The sequence below is a fragment of the Prenolepis imparis genome, unplaced genomic scaffold (genome assembly GCF_030444845.1).
Source record: "Prenolepis imparis isolate NDT839.2.m4 unplaced genomic scaffold, iyPreImpa1.0 SCAF_2, whole genome shotgun sequence".
Taxonomy (NCBI): Eukaryota; Metazoa; Arthropoda; class Insecta; order Hymenoptera; family Formicidae; genus Prenolepis; species Prenolepis imparis.
In genome coordinates this window covers 20,050,032-20,072,946 of record NW_028141160.1, presented here as the reverse complement: position 1 = coordinate 20,072,946, position 22,915 = coordinate 20,050,032, and the positions used below count along the sequence as shown (strand labels likewise).

Genomic DNA, 22,915 nt, shown 5'->3' with positions numbered 1-22,915 from the left:
AAACAAAGAGAAATAATATAACAATATGAGACAAATAAATAGGCTCGTGTATAATAAGAATGTTTGACGAACGAAAATATGACCATCACTTTTTCGCTTTCCAGCGAAAAACGCGGTCTTGCCATGAACATATGAAGTAAAGTTGCTGGATTAATTAATTGCTCTTTTTGCGTTGAAACCGACGGGTTCATACTAAATGCAACATAAGTATATAGGAGTTATGTTCGCCAATGTTGTAATATTAGGGTGTAAGTGACAGTGCGATTTGTCAGAATGTTAATAGCACTAGTATATGTTTTAATACATTTCAATATTGTTTCATTATATATATAGAATTTCGCGGGTATTGAGAAAGACTGTTGTACAGTCGAAATATCTACGTTTAATCGTTTAATTTGCGCGATCGTATAAAATAAAAACAATTTAACAACCAAAAAACAATTATGCTCGTTTTAGTTGGCCTTACTTACGCATAGTCACCTTGTTGAAATAATATAAAATAAGATATATAATTTTTACATTCTAAACATGATAATCAAATCAAACAGATAGTAGATTAAATCAATTAATTATTAATTAATTGTAACAGATATTTGTGTCATCCGTGTACACATTAGTTACAGTTAACTATATAACTACATAATTTAAAACTTATTTTTGTTCTTCATTATCATTAAAAATAATAAAGATTACATTTAAAAGCTCGTTAATTTTATTTATTAAATTAGAATTTTCTGAGATATGTACAAAGCTAGCAAAAAATGTATTGATAACGAATGTTTATTGAATAAGAACGACACAAAAATAGTTTTATAAACATTTTATTCAAAAACAACAGAACATAACAACTTTTAAAAATACTAAGTTTAACAATACACTAGTTACGCTGACGTTCACACAATGCTTGCTTAAACTTATAATACAAGAAATAAATCGCATTCGATAAATATTCGACCATCGACCAATGGAATAAAACATGAACTGTTTTTCGTAAGTTTTCTCCTATTAACAGCGGCATTTTGTAGTTAAAAATGAATACACGTCCAATATAGTGTCTTGTTTCGGTCTGATTCAAGTGGTTTTTAAGCAATGATATTTTCTCACTACGAGAAAATAACATTTTATCACATAAAATTTGAATGAATAATTAGTAATAGTGCGATTAGAGTAATCTTAAGCAACCCTAACATTTAAAATATTTCAAAATATTCATAATTATTTTCCAAAGATCTCAATTGACGTATACATTTTACGACAAAAGCAAGTTTATCCGAAGAAAATATTTTTATATAGATTGATTATTTTTAAGATAAATATTTTAACACATAGAATTTAATCTACAAAATGTTATTTGAAAGACATCAATTGCTAAAGATTACTTCTAAATTATGTGATAATATATCGTACTCCTTTTTCCTTTAGACATACATTAATGCTTTTTCGCGTGATGATAAATGGTTTTGTAGACAGGAATTTTGATGGGATACGGCTTCACTACTGGAATAGGGATATGTTTCTCGATCGTAATGGGAACCGGCTTCTCGACAGGTACCGGTATATGCTTCTCAACAGGATAAGGAATCTTCTTCTCTACTGGAATCGCCACCGTCTTCACTATCTGTATAGGAATATGTTTTGCTACAGGAACATGGACAGGATAAGGTTGCGGAACACCAACTGCTACCGGATGCGGCACGGCTATCGGTATTGATTTTGGGACCGGAACACCTGAAAGAAATTTATTCATCGCTATAAAAGGGTGTTTTTTAAAAAATATAAATGATAAAGCGAGCAAAAAGCAATATTTAAACTTTCTTTCTATCTCTTAAAATTCATACAGATAAAAGAAAAGACATAAAAATATATTTGTATATTAAGCTTTTTATATAATATCAAAAGCAACTGCATTTTACAATGTCATTTACTAGCAATACAAAAATAATGATAATGATAATAATGATAATCTAATTATGAACTCAAAAACTTTTTTTCATTATTACATATCAATAAACACAGACATGGTTTTTCTTTAATAGTATCGTAACTTCTACTTCTATATACATTTCAAATACAGATTTGCAATCTAGAAAGAAATGAAGGCAAGAATACTTTACCGATGTGTTTATAAACCGGTATTACTACGGGTTTTGTCACTTCTACATGTTCGGAAACGGGAACACTGTGAACGTAATTATGCCCGCTGTTCAGTGAGATTCCTTGGCTGCCATCGTCACTGCCATGACCAGCATCATATCCACCACCGGAAGAGAAATCTTGATGACTACTGTCAAGATCGCTGGACGAATCTAGATGCGCGCTGGAACTAGCACTGTAACCACCATCTCCGTGACTGCTCCCATAATCACTACCCCCATAGCTACTTCCGTAGCTACTACTTCCATAACCACCATCATAACCACCGCTACCGGAAGTACCAGCGATCTCCTGATCGGATCGATCGATTGTGTGCTGGATGCTGAATATTTGCATCATATATTGTTTGCCATCTTGGTCCACGATTATCGGCATAGCCGCAGCCAAAGACATCAGAGAAAGAAATACCTGCGTTTCATACAAAGCATGCAATTATCGAAGATAAGAAATGCATATTAATTTATAAGAAGTATGATAATAACTTGCAATAAAAATTTATCATTATATAGCGTATAATAAATTTAAAGTAATTTTTCTGATATTTTATATTCTTTTATATTAATAAACTTCTTTTCTGCAATTTCTTATATTAATATTTTAATTAAAAAATGCATTATTTGTTACAAAAAAATTATTAAAATCTAAAATTAAAACTCAGTTAAATAAGATCAATGCAAACCAGAAAAAAATATTAAATAAAAATATCTACGATCCAATTTTAATCCAACATTAATCTTATCACATTTTTAACTGTCACACTGCAATTTATGCCATACTTACGATTCTACTCATGTTTGCACGTGTATTTCAACTACTGCTGGTAGTGGAAGTCTCTTGTGCGACTGATACATGTTCGACTATTTCTCGTCTTAATATACCGTGGGGCCTTTCACTGTGATTTTGTCTCACTTCAAACTACGGCGAATTACACCCGCCGGGTGCAATTGTCTACTTTATGGGCGTATGAAAATAATTGACCATGTCCTTGCGGCCTTTGCATTGACAATGAATTAGGCATTTTTTATTCCGTCGCGCAGTGAGTGTCAGAACGGATTTTTCACATTCGTCGCCTTTATTGCAATACCATTGCATTAATACGTTCCATATATAAATTGTTAAATTTTTCACAATTTTTCATTTTTTACTGTATAATTAATACGTCTTCGAAAGGATATATGTTTCGCAATTGCCGAAAGAAATATTTATATAGTTTATTTTCGAGAAATAGAGAGAGAAAGAGAGAGAGAGAAATATATTAATATTTTTATAAAACTGTGTAACTTACTATTTGACGAACAATATTTAATATTTCGATTAAGTATTTACATAGTGTCAGAACTGTATGGTGTATGTTAAAACGCGCGTTCAATAAAATTTTAATGTTATAACAAAACAATCATTCGTGCATATTTAATTTAAAACATATATTGAAATGAAATATATATTTATACTTATAATATAATAATTATATATATATATATATTTATATATATCTGCGTTTCATATTTATTTTTAAAATTTTGTAAACTTTATTATTTTTAGTAAAATTAATAACCATTATGTGACAAATGGCAATTTCATCGCAAAACACGATAGACCAACTTTAACATACGCACGCGCGCATATAATTTTTAACCATGAGAAGAGAGCATAACGAATGTGTGGACGATACGTCCAGATGCACAAGGTGCACTAATTTTTTATTATTATGATAATTAGCAAGATAATATAGGCCTAATAATGATCTAATGCATGCGATTTTCTCTGGAACTAAGAGATTTCAATATTTTATTTTCTTTTTTCACACAAAAATATACATATACATATATATATATAAAATGAGAATTATTTTCATATTCTTAAATTTAACATAATTGTATTTATGTAACATTTTTCGACGTAAAATAATTAAATTGTAATTGAATTTTCGTACCTTAAAGATATAATTGAGATATATTTATATTTTCATAGTCATGTTATTATTAAATACATTTTAGAATACCTCCCATAAGTAAATGTATGACATTCTACCATAAATAAGTAAATAACTACTAGTAAATGTGTGACATTTTTAAATTTTATAATAAAATTTTATAATAAAAACTGAATATGATAAAACAGAATACAAAATATAAAAAAATGCTTTCACACATTTTATTTTAGTCGAGCTCATAAGAGAAATGAATTTGCTAGCTTACTGAGCTGTAACCACTTCCGGAGAATCGAAATTGAATTGCAGCTCATATAATAATAAATCATGTGAATTATTTAAAGACATAATTATAAAACATATTAAAAACATATTATAAAATTTTTATGAAATCTTTGGCCAATTGTGCTGACGCTTCAGTTAATCGCTAATTTAAAAGTCTTTATTATAATCTCATATGATAACACGTCTGTGTGCGGAAATTACGCGGAAATGAAAGGAAGTGAACGTCCACATAATGCGCGTAACGTACATTGTACATCATAGTGTGATTATATACAAATCTACTATATAGACCCAATAACTTTCTATGTGCCTTTCAAATTAAATATAAAACAGCAAAAAGTGACAAAAATGACAAAAAATTGAGACATTTTGTAAATTACATATACGTTGAAAAACATTGTACAACCGAATAGAAGATTCCTTGTGTAAAAATAAGTCGAAAATAAAGAATAAAATTTTCTCATACAAGACTTATTTCGAGAAAATTTATCTTTGATTTTCATGAATAATGCTTTTCTATAATTTTTAGAATTAATATATGTATATCAAAGTTAATGTAAAATAAAAATTAAAAATAAAAAGCACTAATTTAACATTAAATCATTTACATTTATAAAACGTTACATTATTTTTTAAAATAGGACATTCTTTTAAACAAGATCATATTATGGAGAATAACACACAGCATATTTTCGGTCCTGAAAACGCATAAATGCTGTTATACACTTTCATGTAGTAATATAATCGATTATTCTATGATAAAGAATGCAATAGTTTTATAGGGAAAAAAATGCGTACAAAATAGAAAGGAAAAAAATATAAAATTTAAAGTACCTATAAAATTTTTTTTTAAAACGTTTTTACATCTTTTAATTTATTTATATTATTAATTTTAATTTTATTATTACATGATACATATCTAACCTAACAAATGGATAATAACATATAAATAATACTACATATAATACGAAAAAATTTCTTTATTAAATAAGATGGTTATTTATCAACAAATAAACATATACATCAACAACTATAACAAAATTGGCGCTATAAAAAAACGCGCAAGCGAAAGAATAAACTTCATTCTTTAATATTCAACAACATATCATCAACAACGACGAATCTCTCGTTTGGCACTATTTATAACTCAGGAAAAGTAATCATGATGAACTTGCTACAGCATCACACATTAAGAGCGTCGTCTTCAATAAGTATATTTCACGAACCAACAATCATTCGTGTCTCTCTGAAATCTCATCTAATTGTTATAGCACTTTTCTTAGTGACGCGGGCGGCCCTCGAATGAGGTGATATTTTTTTTTCGTTCTTCGATGGAAAATAAGTTTATAAATTGGTATATGAATCGGATATGGCTGCTCTATTGGAATAGGTATGTGCTTTTCCACAGTTATTGGCATAGGCTTTTCGATGGGTACTGGTACGATCTTCTCTATCGGATACGGCACTTTCTTCTCGACTGGAACCGCAATGGTCTTCACAACCGGTACAGGGATGGCCTGGACAATTGGAACTTGAACAGGATAGGGCTGAGCAACAGTTACTGCTACAGGATGTGGCACGGGAATTGCCACGGGTTGTGCCACTGGAACTCCTATATTTTCGGGAAAAATAATGATTTACTGCATGTCCTTTCTCTGGTCTCTTGAGTCTCAAGTTGTTAGGGAAAAAATCAATGCTATATATTGAAGGGAGAAAACAATTCCTTATAGTTTGTTACAATTACGACAGACATTAATGGGGACGAAACTTCTATCTTTTATAGAAACTTAATTTTTGCCATTTCTGAAAGAATAGAAGGTTTATCAATCTTAATAGAGTAATGAATGATAGATGATAAATGAATGATAAATGACAGAAGGCGCCACATAAAAAAACTCGTACTATTTTCTATGTGACATAATTTTAGTTAACATTTTACATAATGTTTTTTATTATACAAGTGACAAAGCGTGACTCAGTTGTGATATGAATAAATTATTTAATTCTTGTAATAATGCATAATTATATTATTATTATAATATTATTTAATATTTTTTCTTTCTTTTTCTATCCATATATATGTATATTCATTGATGAATAATAATATAAAATTAGATAAAAAAAATTTGCGCAATCTTTGAAAAAAATGTGCATTGCATACATTGCAAAATTGAGAAAATGGGAAGTGCATTGTAAAATTTAAAACTTATAGCGAAGTTTCGTAATGTATTTTAGCATTTGAACGGAACTTTTCTTTTGCGTGTCGATTAAATAAAGAAAGATTTTCTCGCAGATCCTACTTTCACAGATGATTCAAAATGCAGGATCAAGTATCTGATATGATACATTTCCTTCTTCCTTTTCTTAATGAGATTTCAACATTCATTGCATAAATTGTCGGCCATCGATCAATTTAAATACCGATGTATTATTTTTAACAATTTATTAGTTCTAATAAAATTATACTCTTTGCATTCACAATTGTTTATACAAAATATATAAACTGTCATATAGATTTTATGCTATTAATTATGCATCACATAGCATTATTAACGATTAAAAATTTTTGATGTCTTACCATTATAATATTAAACAATTATTATCTCAATATAAGTTGTATTTATGCTCTGATTATAAAAAAAGATTTAAATCGTTATTTTCTAAAATTTTAAATAATTTATTATTTGTTTGAAATATTTTATTATTTAATTTATTTTTACTATAGTTGTAGAATCTTACCAATGTCTTTTACGATTGGCACTATCACCGGCTTCGTAACTTCCACGTGCTCACTAATCGATACAGGTTGAGTAAACGAAGTCTGAACGTTTCCAATATTTAATTTTTGATCTAATCCTACTTGAAGACCGCCGCTGCTTGCGTAAGAGGGAACCGATGCATAAAAAGAGCGATCCTGACGAACTTGTGCGTTGTTGGTGATGGAGCCATAATTCGTAGTTTCATAACTAGACACTCTATTAAGATATAATAATTAGTGACAACATAATAAAACGTGCAATTTTAAAAAACAATAATTACAAATACCAAAATTTTTTTATTATACGCGCTTACTTACCCATGCCATCCAGAATCATTCTCTGTGAAACTAGCAAACGTTGTTTTTGTTAATAAACATATAACGACTACCTATATGGAGAAAGAATAATTAAATTAATATTTTTTTTACTTTAATAAATTTCTATTTTCAATACAATATCAATTTCCTGCAGATTATTAAAATAAAAAGTCATAAAAAATAAATTTAAAAATTTTTGTTTATTAAGATTTTTAAAAACATATAACGCAGTTATTTATCTCTTCATAAAAAATAATAATTGGAATATATATAAATAAAGATGAAATAAATAAAAATTATAAAAGTAGATTTTAAATGTGCAAGATCTTTTAACAATCTTCATGATTCTTCATCAATATTATTTAAAATACCATCTCGTTATATATGTATTATTATAAATATTAAAAATTTATAATAAACTTTTTGAGAGATACAGATGATATAAATTTAAGTATATCACTTTTCTTTTCTACCACGTTATGCCAAGATTTTCAATAACTTAGTTCTATGACAAATGCGAGGACGAACAAAAGAAAAGAAACATCTTTATCCTCGAGTAAACATTTAGAAACATCTGTCAAAGTATTCTTCTCTCCTTTCGAGGAGAGTGTTGCCGGTGACACATAGGACTTGAATCATCACTTGCCGCATCGAGATATCCGATATCTATAAAGTGCTACCGTTGTATCCGACGAAAGTATGGAAATATCGACAATCACTTTCCACCGCCTATTGTTCGCCGTAAAGCCGGAACTCGTGCGCGAGTCGCCATGAATCTCCGCTTCCGCGATTCCCACGCGTATCCCTCTCCCCCTTTCGTTTCCGGGCGGGCGGACCCTATTCGTCTTTTTCTACTTACTGAGGGCAGACGGTGCATTTTTCAGAACACGTCGCGATGAGATACGAGCGTGAACGGGACAACGAATGGGATACTGCGGATTCTGATGGACCGTCCGTTTTTATACATCACGCTTTCTCCCTCTCCCCTACTCGGCTCGAGAGACGTGTCCACGAGAGATGTGTCTTTACTAGTGAAAAACTAGACTTATATGCCTGCGCCTATATCCGATTAGCAAATCAGAAACTCTGCTTGAGCTTACCAGATCGAAACTTGACACTAAATCCAGTCGAGCGAAGTAAGAACATGTTTTTCCGATCAGATCGCGGACTACATTACAACTGATGCTGCGAGACATTATACCAGCGATCTTCAATCGGACATCTGTTAAATTTTGACGTCATAACTAAAAGAGATGATCAATAAATATTATATTATAGTAATTTATTTATTATAACATATAATTGAATATTAAATTATGATGTTTGAATATTATCAAATAATTTCTGAAGCAGAAAAGCAGATATATATAATGATATATAGTTTAGAATATTATTGATACAGAAAAGTAATAAATATTAAATTAAGCGATATTATATCTTATATAAAAATAATAATATTTAAATAAAATCAAATTTATCTTTCCAAAGAAATAAATAATTAACATAGTGATAGCATATATAATATTTTTTTATATTATATTATATGTATATGTAGAGATTTTAACGATGATTAATAACTTGCAAATAAATCTCGGCCAAAAATTAGAATTAGAATTAGTAACAAAATATAAATTGGCTAAAAATAGATAGAACCCAATAGATAGAAAGCAAATTATTATCGATCAAAATGCATAAAGCAATTGCAACGATTGTCTATGACAATTGTTTACAGTGATTGAATGGTAATTCGACAAAGTTTCATGATTTTTTCTGTACATTGCTTATTTTGATTGTTATAGATCTGACAGATAAATGCCAATAAAATACAATAATTTGTTATAAATATTATCAGATCTGACAGAAAAATGCAGCATAAATAACAACGGTTGGTGAACATGATTAGCGTCCGTATAAATTGTCGTCATTTTATATGTACTCGCAAACATGTGAAAGTAATTTTCTTTCCGTTGAGCGTTTTGATTCCTTCTTTTGTATCATATCTGTAATCACCACGCGCGATAAAATAAAAATTATGCGCGCACTAACTTTCTGCAATAAACTCCTGCATACACTGATACGCATTTACGCGTCTTATCCCAGCAACAGTTTTTGTATAAGCGAAAGAGAAATTATTTCTCTTTATAGAAGTGAAATATATTCTTCCAATTATGAAGATTGATGTTGCTTTTAATATGTCAGTGCAATATATAATTGTGTAAAACTTTCATTTATAAGTGCAAAATGTTCATTATCAATTTAACTACATAATAACTAACAATAAGCAATATTGTATTTATATGTATATTTTGAGTTATCTTGCGCATATTAAAATTATATCATATCAAGTTTACCAAATTATTTCATGAATTGTATATATAATGTTATAACTTCGAAATGTAAAAAATAGATTTGTTCAATTAATTTTTCCATATAAAAAGCTAGAAAAGGATACGTTTGCACATAAAAAAATTGATAGCGTTATTATATATAATATATAAATTATATATTATATATTATATATAATATATAAAAATTTATATATTTATATATTATATATCAATTATTATATATAAATTCCAAGAATTATGCGAACAAAATTACATCTTTAATATATGCAGCATACGGTGACGTCTTGTCATTCAATTTAAGATATTAATAACCGTATCGCTTGACTTTTATGCTAATATATGCTATTAAAAAATCAGGTTAAAGCTAAATTCCAGTGAGAATGGCTCGCGCACGCAATAGCGAAGGAAAGCAAATAAAACTGGGTGAAGGAGAAGCTAACAAAAAGACTGCGGAACAGCGAAAAAAAAGTGCAACAGATGAAAGTATTATCCGGTCTAGTGTGAAAGGTATAAATCTCAATCATTATAACGGCATAATCTTCTCTAACTGCAATAGTGATGATGCCTAACGGATAATTGATTGCGTTTAACAATAATCGAGTCGCGCATTCTCTATGTTCATTGAACGATGCCTAAAGGTCGTGGGTCATTCAACATTTTCTTTGTAATTTTAATGATTTAAATATGCTTTCTTAAAGTACGCAAGCAACTCGCTTTTCACATCACTTAATCTATCACGCAATTTTATAAATAATTATATATCAGTCAAGACGGTCGTATATATGTATATTATAGTTGTATTTATTTATTTCAGTTGTAGAGTTTATGTTTAAAAAAATAAAAAATAAAAGACGATGTACATTTCTTTAATGTAAATATCGCCTTTTGCGCTAGGGATAATCTAGATCATAATGTAAACATACTGACTTTTTGTATCAACTAGATATTGAAATAGAAAGTTCTCGTTATATATAGATATTATATACATATTACACACAACACACACACAACACACACACACATACGCACACATATATATAATATAACCTATATATTATTAATCATAATATTGATTTATTCAAATAATATCTTATTTTTTTAGGAAGGAATATAGCAATCCGAAGGACACGGAAAGAACGTGACTTTGATCGAACGACTTTCTTCCATTGTAATTGTAGGCGATCCATAGAATTGTGACAGCAGGGTAAGGATGACAGCCAACACGTGAGAGAGGGAAAACTATAACTAAGAAAGGAGGAGGCGAGTGAAAGGATCTAGATATATTCTTCGGATGTGTGCACTCACGTAGATTTGGCGAGAAGGAATACGCCCAGATACCTGCTGTGCGGCAGGATGCAATATATAGGTACTCGATTTCAACGTCATGTTCTACATATAACCAAAGACTTTACTTCCATTGTTCTGCCAATTCTTTCGGAAATGATACTGGAACTTTCACACCGTCTGTTTCTTAGAGAAAATACATTCTTACTGAATGGAATAAATTAGAAATTTGAGAAGCAAGCTTAAGGTATTTTAAAGAAGTAAAATAATTATTGTATTTTTAAGTATCCGCTAAATTAATTGAGTAACTAAAAAGTTGTAATTTTTTAAGTTATTTTATATAATAAATATTTACAATATAATGTTTTTGCATTTCTTGTGTGATGCAAATGAAAAGAATATCATAATATAAATTATTAAAACATCAATATATCAATAATAACATATTTTAGGAGACAATACATAAATTTTTATTTTTAATTGAGAAATTTATAAAGGACCCCACACTTTTTGTACGTAAAATAGATCTCCACCGATTTTCTTTAAATTCCGTATACAAGTAAATATACCATTAAGTAAATCAACCATAAAAAAGATTTTTCAAATAAGTCACAATCATTTTAACATGTTGACTTTTCATTTTAATGTTATAATGCTTAATTGATTTATATTTTCGAAAGCTCAGGTATACTCAAAGTATGTACAATGTCAATATCTCAACATCAACAAATATATTTTTTTAATATATAACATGTCTAGAAAGTTTTATTTGCTTGCATGCAATAGCAGCTAGCTATAATAGTATAATATGCCGATTAATTTAAATATAATGCTTATTAGAGGAATGTAACACAAACGATAATCCGCTTATTTTACATCTTTGTTTTCCAATGTAAGAGAAAAGTATGTTTTTGTCACGGTCATCGCAAAGGTTTCTTACACTGTCATTTTCCACGATATGCATTTGTTAACAGAAGTATATTTTTTAGATTTCCACATTATAAATCTCTAGACATTATTTGTGTGATCAATGTAATTGTATTATATTTACAGTTACATCGATTGTATAATAAATACATATACATATCTAGATTTATAACCGCAATAAATACAAATTAATATAAGCATTTATTTATTGCTGCATGCTGATATAAGTGTAAACAATTTTAAAAATTAGGTAAGTTGATTGATTAAAAACTCATAAAATAAACTGTGTAAATAATTTTTATTGATGAAAAGTCTTTATGCATAAACATTTTAACAAAGGAAGAGAGATATTTATAAAACTATAAATGCTTGTTTATATATACCATCACCATAAATGTATAATACATGCCCATATTAATACATGCAAAATACAACATTATAAAGTAATTTTAATCCCAAGGGTGATGAATTGGTTTCTGTAAACTTGCTTGCTGAATCGCAGCTGCTATTGCATTTTCTTTCGCAGCTAATACATTCTTTTCCTGTTTAGACAGTAATTAGATACGATAATAATCTAAATAAATATTTATATTTTATAATAATTTATAATTTTATATACATATAACAAATAATATAACTATATAAAGTTTTTAAATTAAATTTTATATTTAAATTTAACTTTATACGTGATAATATTGCATTATTAAAAATTATTACATTATTTTTAAAAGCTAATAATTGCATTTTTATACTACCTTAGCTTCCTGTTCGCTCTGGCTAATCTGTTTATCAACGTCCTGTTTCTGTAATTCTGCGGCAGTTTCAGCAGCATTCCTTTGGATCGCCGCAGCTGCGGCAGCTTCTCTAGCCGCCGCTACTTTTTGTGCAGCTGCTACAGCTGCTTTTAGGGTTGCTAATCTCTGTTGCAACGCTACAAGTTGTCGAGCACTGGCTTTAGCTTCGGCCTCAGCGTGTTGAGAAATTTTTTGCGATCTACATGAAAAAATAAGAAAACAAAGTATAAGATAAACGTAATTGATATAATTTATTGTTTCTATGGGAATACATATATGTCAAACATAACAAAGAAAATGAACAATCGAGTGCATTAATTATATATATAATATACATATATACCTGGCAACAGCTTCTTTTGCTGCTATCTCCTTTGATAAGGCAATTTTCTGTTGAAACAGCGCGGCTTGCTTTGCTTCCGCAACTTTATGCTGGGCCAGAGCAACATTATTATTCGCTTCTTTTGCTTGCTGAATCTCTCTCAAAACTTCAGAAGGATATGCAATGCTGGAAGTACCAGGTGCCGGATCCTTCAACGCCTGTCATGCAATAATAAAAATATATAATAAAAAATGCGTTTTCTAAATCTTGTGTGTATACTATATAATTATAAATTAAAATTACATACAAATTATGTATGTTGTTGCACAACTAATAATAATAGATAGCACATACCTGAAGTGCCACATTGTGTGCGGCTTGAACTTCAACTTGCGCTAGCGCGATATCTGGAGTGTTTAATGGAGTCCAGGCTGAAGTCGCAAAATTTGTGGGAGCCCACGTCGCAGGACCGAATGCTGGCACAATACTAAAGAAATCGGGCGATCCAAAAAATGCCACTCCGCGCTTTTGCTTTTTCGAATCTGATTTTAACTCCACCACAGATGCAACAGCAGATAGGAGTACAATCTGCAAATAAATACTTGATTACTTTTCATTTTTATTATCAAAAATATAAATTTTGCGAAAGAATTTGTAATATCTTAATTTGTTATAATATCTTAATAAATTATTAAGGTTTTTCTTTATATGTTTTTTACTCTCTTCATTTCTCTTTCTTTTTTCCAAAGCTAGATTATACGAGTAACAACAGTTCAAAAAATATAAAACTGATTTTAATTATTACAATCCATGTATATATTATAGAATGTAAAACGTATTCATAAAATTTGTGCTTAACAAAGTAAAAAATTTTTAAGCGTCTAATTACCGTTACCAAAGTCTTCATCTTGCTCGGAATACTATTGATAATACTGAATCTTTCACAGTAGACTCCTGATATATATACAATCTATGATACGAGAGAGAATGCTACAGCGTCTCCAAGATTCATCACAATTAATTAAAATTATTAAAGGTGTACGTAAAATTTCATGTAATCGATGTCAGAATTATAGGTTCTCATTATCTAATAATGATTTTTTGAAAGACATATACTATACATTCACCTATAGACAAGATCATTTATGGTCTGGAAATTGATAGACAAAGATCATATCTTGTCCTCGAATTCAGGAAGTAGTTATCCAGTAGTGAGTATATAACAAGTATTTCCGCCATTGTGAACGTAGATGTTAGATAATAGTTAATAGATATTGAAAGGACTTTCAATTTTCTTGATAAGTATTGTGTACATTTATTGCTCGATATGACTTTATGAAAGTGATGCTAGAATCTGGATAATTATACAATATTTTTATTTTTACTTTTATTTTTATTTTTATTTTAATATGACATAAATGAAATTGAAACAATTTTCTCTTTATAAAAACAAGTAAATTATATTATAAAAAATATAATTATTAAAATAAATTATATTGTAAAAAATGTTGATTAAATAAATATGTATTCTGGTACATTATTCTAATATTTCTCAACAAAGTGTCGAAATAGGTCGAAAAAAGTCGAAATAATATGCTTAAATGAAGAAAGAGAGAGAGAGAGAGAGAGAGAGAGAGAGAGAGAGAGAGAGAGAGAAAATTATGACATAATTAATGTAAACGATAATATTCAAAAAAGAGATAATACTAATTTTAAATGATGATTATGATTCCTGAATATAATAGTAATATGCTAAGCTAAAATAATAAAAACAAGACTTATATATAAATTTATTTTAGACATTTATAATAGTTTTAAAGTGAATTGTGTATATTTAGATTCATACATTCTTTTGGACATAACGCACATTTGATTTAGAAACTATTATTTTAAATAAAATTTTACATATTTTTTAATTGTATTTATGAAAAATATAGAATATAAGAAAAATATAAATAATATTTAAAAATTTTTATTTTTATAGGTAAGATCGTTGCTATTCTTGGGACTTTTAAATTTCTAATACTTAATGATGCGAAGATAATATCTATCTTTCTTTAATAATTTTTTAACGAGAAATACTGCTCAATTGTAACAGTTTTAGTTTAGAATACTTTCTGATTTTGAGAGTCTTATTTTCATGATTTAAAAAATCTATATAATATCAATCAATGATATTAATCAAAGATATGATTTTAATCAAAGATATTTGAATAAGTAATATTCTTTTGATATTAGTTGTTTTCTACTTTCACAATTTTTATGCAGTAAAATAGAGAAAAAAGATACAAAACAATTTATGAGCTACACAATTCCAAAGTAAATGATATATCTCTTCCTATTTTAAAAAGTTGCAGTATATATTTTTATGATACTATAGAACTAATTTTTTAAAATCATGCAAGAATAACAAATCTTTTTAAGAAAGAAAAGAAAAAAGAGACAACAAAATAAAAAATTTTGAATGACATAATTTTCTTCAAATTGCACTTTATTTAAAAATCTTTTAAAGAAAAGAACTTTAATATATAAGTTTGAAAAATTGACAATATTGAATGACGTATTAGAATTATTTTCGTATATACATCGCTATTGGGAATTAATTCTATAATCATAATCCTCATCGACATCATACTCGAATTGAGATAAAATATTTCGATTTAATTCAACTATCATATATATACTGTATATAGTAAAAAATTTATATGTAAATAATAAACTAGAATTGTATACATACTTAAACATATCTCTATTTGTGTATGCAAGTTTTTATAAGAATATATGTTTATTGTAATTTCAAATACAAATTAAAAAACGCATATTATTACTATACACTGAAGTGAGTGTAAATATAATAATTCACAAGAAATGAGTGTATAAGGGGTTATTGATTAAAATCCATAAAATAAATTGTAAAATAACTTTTATTAAAACAATTTTAATGCATAATAATGATACAAAATATTCATGAAACTGTGTAGATGCTTCTTAATATACCGCCACCATAAATGTATTCCTATATTGATATGTGCAAAATGCATGTAACGTGAAATAATTTTCAACCCCAAGGATAATGCAGCCGCTTTTGTAAGCTCGAGTGATGAACCGCAGCTGCTATTGCATTTTCTTTCGCAGCTAATATACCCCTTTCCTGTAATTAAACATGACTAAAGAGTTAAGAGTTTGAAGAGATTAAATTTATAAATAATTTATTAATAACATAACATATAATATAATTTTTTATAATAAGGAGAGAGAGAGAGGGAGAGCTGCACACACAGAAAAATATATTCTTACCCTAGCTTCTTGCTCGCTCTGGTAAATCTGTTTATCAACGTCCTGCTTTTGTAATTCCGCAGCAGTTGCAGCTGCGTTTCTTTGAATCGCCACAGCTGCAGCGGATTCTCTCGCTGCCGCTACTTTCTGCGCAGCTGCTGCAGCACCTTTTAGGGTTGCTAATCTCTGTTGCAGCGCTACGAGTTGCCGAGCGCTGGCTTTAGCTTCGGTTTCGACGTGTTGGAAAATTTCTTGCGATCTGCATGAAATATAACAGCGTAAGCTGCAACGTCACGGTTTGTGGGGATACGTAAGGATGGGAAACAAAATAAATTATTTATTCGTATACCTTGTGGCAGCTTCCCTTGCTGCTGCCTCCTTCGCTAATGCAATTTTCTGCTGAAATGCCGTGGCTTGCTTTATTTCTGCAACTTTGTGCTGAGCTTCAGCGACATTATTGTTCGCCTCTTTTGCCTGTTGAATCGCTCTCAAAACTTCCGGCGGATATGCGATGCTGGGTGTACCAGGTACCGGGTCTTTCAAAGTCTGTCATTAATGGCAAATTAATTATTTAATATATTTTTTAAGTCTTGAATATATGATGTCTTGTATAATTGTGCAACAACATGCAAATATAAATGCTCATGCCTGAAGTGCCACATTGTGCGTGGCTTGAGCTTGAACTTGCGCGAGCGCTATATCTGGAATGCTCGATGGATTCCAAACTGAAGCCGCAAAATTCGTGGGAGCCCATGACGCAGGACCGAGTGCTGGCACGATCCCAAAGAAATCGGGCGACCCCAAAAATGCCACTCCGCGCTTTTGCTTTTCAGAATTTGATTTTAGCTCTACCATAGTCGCAATAGCAAAAAGAAACACAATCTAGAAATAAATATTTAATTATCTTTTATTTTATTAATTAAAAATACAATTATTTTAAAAAATGTATACAAATTTTTTTTATTTTAAAGTATGTTTTAAACATTTTTCCACAGCATGTATTACAAAAGTGCCAATTAGCTATAAAAATATATATATTATATATTTATCTGTTGTAATATATATGATGTGTGTGATTTTAAATATTTTATAATATTTTTTATTTGGACTTAGCAGAATTGAAAATATACAAGTTTACCTTTACCAAAGCCTTCATCTTGCAAAGAATATTACTGATGATACTGAATCTTTCATGATGGGCCCCTGGTATATATACAACTTAAGATACGCGAGAGAATGCTTTTGCGTCTCCGGGATAATCACAGAATCAATTAAAATTATTATAGGTATACGTAAGGAAGATGTCTAATAATGATTTTTTCGGACAATATATGCTATACAATCATTGTACGTGAGGCTACTTACGATCTGGAAGTCGATGGACAAAGATCATATCTTATCTTTAAATTCAGGAAGTAGTTATCCAATGATGAGAATGTAGCAAATACTTCCGCTCTCTTCATAGATGTTAGATTAATTATTTAACAGATATTGGAAAAGATTTTTCATTTTCTTGATAAATAGTATTTATTTATACAGTTTGTTATATGCTTACAATTTACAAGATTGATACTAGAAATTAATAAACATAAAGCATTTATTTTTATTATTTATTAAATACATAAATAGAAGAGAGATTATAATTAATTTCATTAATAATAATTAATTTTAATTAATTTATAATAACAATTCTTTTATAAAAGAAATAAACTATATTATAAAAATAATGTATATACGTATCTAAATTAAATAGATGTTGTAATTAGAGAAGTCAAGATATGTTAGAATAAACTTGCAATACGTTTTAAAAATATAAAAATAACATAATTACTATACAAAATAATGAAATAAAAATAGTAACAATTATGCATTAACAAATGTGTGCTACATAAAATATTTTTAATAAGTCATACAAAAATTTAGATTTTCTCATTCCATATGTAATTAAGCTATGAAATTAACATTATTTCTCAGCTTAATATGGTAACACCATCGTTTAGATTCTTGTCAGATCTAGAGTTTCTGCGTTTGTAAAAGAATGTATTCGTTCGCTTACTATACATTTGGCCCATAAAAGAAGGCTGTATGACCAGATATATCCGACAATTGCTTCACATCCGATTTAATTATTTTTTCAGGCGCATATTTTTCAGGCTGATTTTTGGGTATTTACCAAAGTATCTTTATTTTTGAGAGCAAGTTTGCTGTCAATTCTAGGATTTTTAACTTTGTAATACTTAGCAGCGCGAAGATAGCTGTCTTCTTTCTTAATAGGCGAATACTTTTCGATCGCAACAGCTTTTTTCGAATGCTTAGAATACTTCCCGATCTCGGGATTCTTATATTCAAAAAATTCTTCATAAATCATTTTCGGCGCTTTTTTAGCAAAAACATCTGAACCATAAGCTGTGTTATCTTTATAACTTGCCTTTGGTATTCTGCGATTTTTACGGGGAGCTTGGAATTCTTGACTTGTCGATTCTTTAAATTGTTCGTGATTTGCATGAGATGGATTATTATTTTGTTGTCGTTTAGAAGATATTGGATTATTATAACTATCTATTTCTGGCACTTCCTTTAAATGCACATATTCTGTAAGTAGAAATATAAATTTAATATAACTATTTTTGATAGGAGCTGACTTTGTATTGATTTCTTAATCGCACGAATAAAAAAATTATATAATTTGTAAAAATATAAAAATCTCTTTCTTTAAAAAAAAGTTAAAGAATTTATGTCTGTATAATTTTTCCATTAACAGATAATATTGTATTATTTTAAAATCACACACAGAGAAAGAAAGTTTTCAGACATAAAACTATTTCTTGAACAAAAGAAAATTTAATAAAACATATTATTTGGTTGAATAATTTTAAGTAAAAGTAAATGATTCTAGGCTGATTATGTGTATGTGTGTATATGTGTTATTATACACTGTACTATTTGTAAATTCTACATACTGTGTTTTGGTAGTTCCTTCCGATAAGATTCTTCAAATTCATGCTCGAAATCTTTTCCATAATATTTCAAGTGCTTGGGTTCCATTTTATCAGAGTCTGCATCGGCTTCTTCGCGTCTTTGGTGTTTAATGCTTTCTTCCTCCTCTTCATCATCTTCTTCATACGACTCATGCGATGATTCTGGGGAGTTAGTGTACTCAGTACGATATTCTGATGATGGGTCTTCTTCTTCTTCCTCTTCTTCGTCATCGTTCGCTGAATCATGCTTATAATTGGAATATGGCTCATCTCCGGAGTCATCGTCATCGATTTGTGTTTTATACTTTCCAAATCTTTCGTCGTACTCTTTGAAGGGGTAAGATGTTGAAGGTTTAAAATCGCCTTCTGTCGGTGGTTCCTTGAAATATTTTCGTGGTTGAGGCTCAGGATCATCATCTTCAGAACTGTCTTCATCTTCCTTATCCGGATTTTTATGTCCTGTGCAAAAAATTTTTCTTATAAATTTTCAATTCAATCTATTTCATTACATTTTAGTCTAAAATTTTTTAAGAGTATTTCTATTTCTATATTTTAAAGTATTTAAAAATTTTGAACTAATAAAAATGTTCTTATTATAAATATTATTATACAATCTCATTTAACTGAAAGTTTTTATTAAATTAATAATGTGATTAATAAAACAGTACAAACTTTCATCATCTCTATCGTCATCATCAGGTTGAGGTGTATGCGGCTCCGGATTTTTCTTATTGATGATCTCTACATCGTTTAAAATACCTTGCGTTGACACGGAAGGATGGACAATATTTTGCTGCACGTTAATGGGCTGCACATTACTACTGTATTCCTGGCCAAAGTGCAATTGTGGTTGACTATAAAAGGACTCGTAATTGCCTTGCACTTTAGGAACATTATTTGGAACTGGGTAAACTTTTACACTGGCGCCTTTATATTGCGGAAATTGCGGACTACTGTTAGCCGTCTGGATTGGCACAATTTGACCTTGAAAACTCGACAGAGGCGACAAAAATGGCGAAACGTTTTTCGATTGAAGAGCCATGTTGAGCTTTGGCCCAGTTCCAAAGTTAAATGCCAAATCCGATTCGGTCGGATAGTTTGCACTTAGGAAGAACGGCTGACTCCCAAAGATGGGCGAAACTTGAGAGAAGTCCGCATTACTCTGAAATTGAATGATCGGGACTGAAATCTTCTTACCATTCACATCTACAGTAGCTTCATCTTTCTGCTCAGAGTTCTGCGACGTTTTATCCAACGACGGAGAGATATTTAACGCCGTTGGAAAATTCAATGTGTATCCGTGTGCGTCTTCGATAACTTTTGACGGAGGATAATTCGTTTTGTACATTGGCACTTGTACGGTCGAAGACGAAGCGCCGTTCTGCACGTCCTGAGAGATAAGCTTGCTGATGCTGGCATATGAGGGATATTCGAAATCGGAGAATTCAATAGATTTTCTTTTATGAAACGCATTTGGCGAGTAAATGCCTTGCAGTTGCTGAAGCGACTGCGATACAGTCGGTTTGGATGCATCTAACGGTTTGCTCGTTGTAGTCTTGTACAAATTGTTGGCATTATTCAATATATCGAAATACGAAACGAGAGCACTATTCCGATAAGATTTAGTTTGATCAACAGACAAAGGAACGGAAGTAGGAAGCGGACGCTTTGGTACACTGCCGTATGCGTGAGAAGAGTCTTGATTTGAATTAGTGTAAGAGATCCTCTTTGGTTTCGATGCTATTGTACTTCCATAATTAGACAATGATCTTGTGGTAATATCCTGAGGCAACGAAATTCTCGGTGCAGGTCCTTCGAATCGCTCCTGGTTATTACGAACATTTTGGCCGGAATTTATAATTGCGCGTTTTGATCTCGTGGTTGTTAGTGATACGAAAGTGTCAGCCGAGCTTGCAATGTTTACGGTGCAACATATCGCAGGTATAAAAAAAATGATGTTTATAATCTGAAATATATTTAGTGCATTAAAATTGTATTATATATTCAATATAAATATTTTAATCACGCAAACGTATAAATATTGATATATATATATATATATATATATATATATATATATATATAACAATTTAATTAATCTACAAATCTCAAAAACAACTAACACAATTAAATATAAAATAATTTACATAAATTATGCAATGTATAACAATGAATGTAGAAAATGCAGCATTAGAGCATCTTTTAATGCTCTTGTCTTATCTAATTATCGATAATATAATTAATCATGAATGTGTACGATAATTATCAATATCGTAACATAATTTAACGTATTAAAAAATTAAAGTTTAATGTAAATTATATTTATAAATAAGTCACTATTGCGATGCATATAAATAAAAATTGTTAATGAGAGAGTAAAGCAACAATTGTTTAAAGTTATTAAGAAACTGGAGAAACATACCAACATGAGATTTGTTTAGTAAGTACAAGTAGTACCGAAGTTTAATATTAACTGGCAGCAAGACCAACATTCTCTCATCTTTTATATTCGACGTTTATTGATGCGAAACAATAGAATAGGTTGGACTTTCCTAAATCTGATAAAAAGCGTATCAAGAAAAACCGAGTCAAATCACCGCTTCTCCCTGATCAGTGAAGCCATAATCATAATTATAACCATGTCATTGATCTATCTTTTTATTATTAACTCATATTTCCTTCTTTGTAATTTAATTGTTGTCAAAAATGTAATGTAATTAAAAAATTTTTTAAATTATAATATAATTTAAATATATAATAAGTAATTTTTGTTATTATAAAAGAGAGAGAGAGAGATATATATTATTTTCCTTATTGTATTATAATTATATTTCATTATTTTGAGAAAACTTATAATACACGCGAGCGTCATAATAGTATCATGAATTAGCAGAACTCTCTCGAACTAATTTGTGGCCAATTCTCTGAGTATTTTTCGAGAAAGTGACAATTGCATAATAAAAATGGTTTAATGTGTATATAAGCCATTGAGTAAAATAAACTGATTGTGTTACATACCATGAGATGAATGCCTTTTCTTTCTCTGGGTTACGGCTGAATTATTCTTCCAATCAAATGGAAAGAATGTGATTGTATTTTTACATACGTTATGTTATTAATTTACTTTTTAAACATTGTACAATTTTTACATATTAATTTTACATATGAATTAATATTTATTCCAAAATGTAATTATTAATTTATCATAAATTGTTTATTATTTTATGTATATTATTACTAATTTATACTTTTATCATTTTTATAATTATGCAAAGTAATATTATTAAACTTTTAAAAAATAAAAACAAAACTAACAAAAGTATTAGCAGATTTAATATTGTAGAGAAATATATGTTCTAAATAATTATATTTATAAATTAAAACAATTGTTTATTGACAATATAACTACTTTCATCAGTTTTGACAGTTAGTTTCCTTGTTAATATTATTCTATTTAAACACTCTATGAAAAGATTTATATTATCTTTAAGAATTAATAATCTCATTATTTAAGAAACAATATTTTTATTTTGTCCATAAA

General features: G+C 29.2%; 5 protein-coding genes across 5 annotated transcripts; all 5 read right to left on the bottom strand.

The window, feature by feature from the left end:
• Positions 1–931: 931 nt before the first annotated feature.
• Positions 932–2,993, bottom strand: LOC145948708 (uncharacterized). The gene is made up of 3 exons (XM_083058313.1): positions 2,935–2,993; positions 2,115–2,562; positions 932–1,728 (listed from the first exon to the last, which is right to left on the bottom strand). Exons 1-3 carry the CDS (start codon positions 2,944–2,946, stop codon positions 1,430–1,432), a joined length of 759 nt encoding a protein of 252 aa, XP_082914439.1. The 5' UTR covers positions 2,947–2,993; the 3' UTR covers positions 932–1,429.
• Positions 2,994–5,498: 2,505 nt separating this feature from the next.
• LOC145949076 (uncharacterized) lies at positions 5,499–8,419 on the bottom strand. Its single transcript, XM_083058783.1, has 4 exons — positions 8,305–8,419; positions 7,446–7,516; positions 7,109–7,344; positions 5,499–5,981 (listed from the first exon to the last, which is right to left on the bottom strand). Exons 1-4 carry the CDS (start codon positions 8,320–8,322, stop codon positions 5,635–5,637), a joined length of 672 nt encoding a protein of 223 aa, XP_082914909.1. The 5' UTR covers positions 8,323–8,419; the 3' UTR covers positions 5,499–5,634.
• A 3,959-nt stretch (positions 8,420–12,378) lies between these two features.
• Positions 12,379–14,027, bottom strand: LOC145933064 (uncharacterized). Its single transcript, XM_083032474.1, has 5 exons — positions 14,010–14,027; positions 13,475–13,708; positions 13,142–13,338; positions 12,760–12,997; positions 12,379–12,546 (listed from the first exon to the last, which is right to left on the bottom strand). Exons 1-5 carry the CDS (start codon positions 14,025–14,027, stop codon positions 12,454–12,456), a joined length of 780 nt encoding a protein of 259 aa, XP_082888600.1. The 3' UTR covers positions 12,379–12,453.
• A 2,069-nt stretch (positions 14,028–16,096) lies between these two features.
• On the bottom strand, positions 16,097–17,552 carry LOC145932946 (uncharacterized). The gene is made up of 5 exons (XM_083032171.1): positions 17,535–17,552; positions 17,045–17,278; positions 16,746–16,942; positions 16,418–16,655; positions 16,097–16,271 (listed from the first exon to the last, which is right to left on the bottom strand). Exons 1-5 carry the CDS (start codon positions 17,550–17,552, stop codon positions 16,179–16,181), a joined length of 780 nt encoding a protein of 259 aa, XP_082888297.1. The 3' UTR covers positions 16,097–16,178.
• A 742-nt stretch (positions 17,553–18,294) lies between these two features.
• Positions 18,295–21,866, bottom strand: LOC145932945 (uncharacterized). The gene is given in 6 exon segments (XM_083032170.1): positions 18,295–18,455; positions 18,458–18,560; positions 18,562–18,988; positions 19,357–19,833; positions 20,047–21,284; positions 21,832–21,866. Coding segments are annotated over 6 exon segments (2,343 nt in total). The 3' UTR covers positions 18,295–18,392.
• Between the last annotated feature and the right edge of the window lie 1,049 nt (positions 21,867–22,915).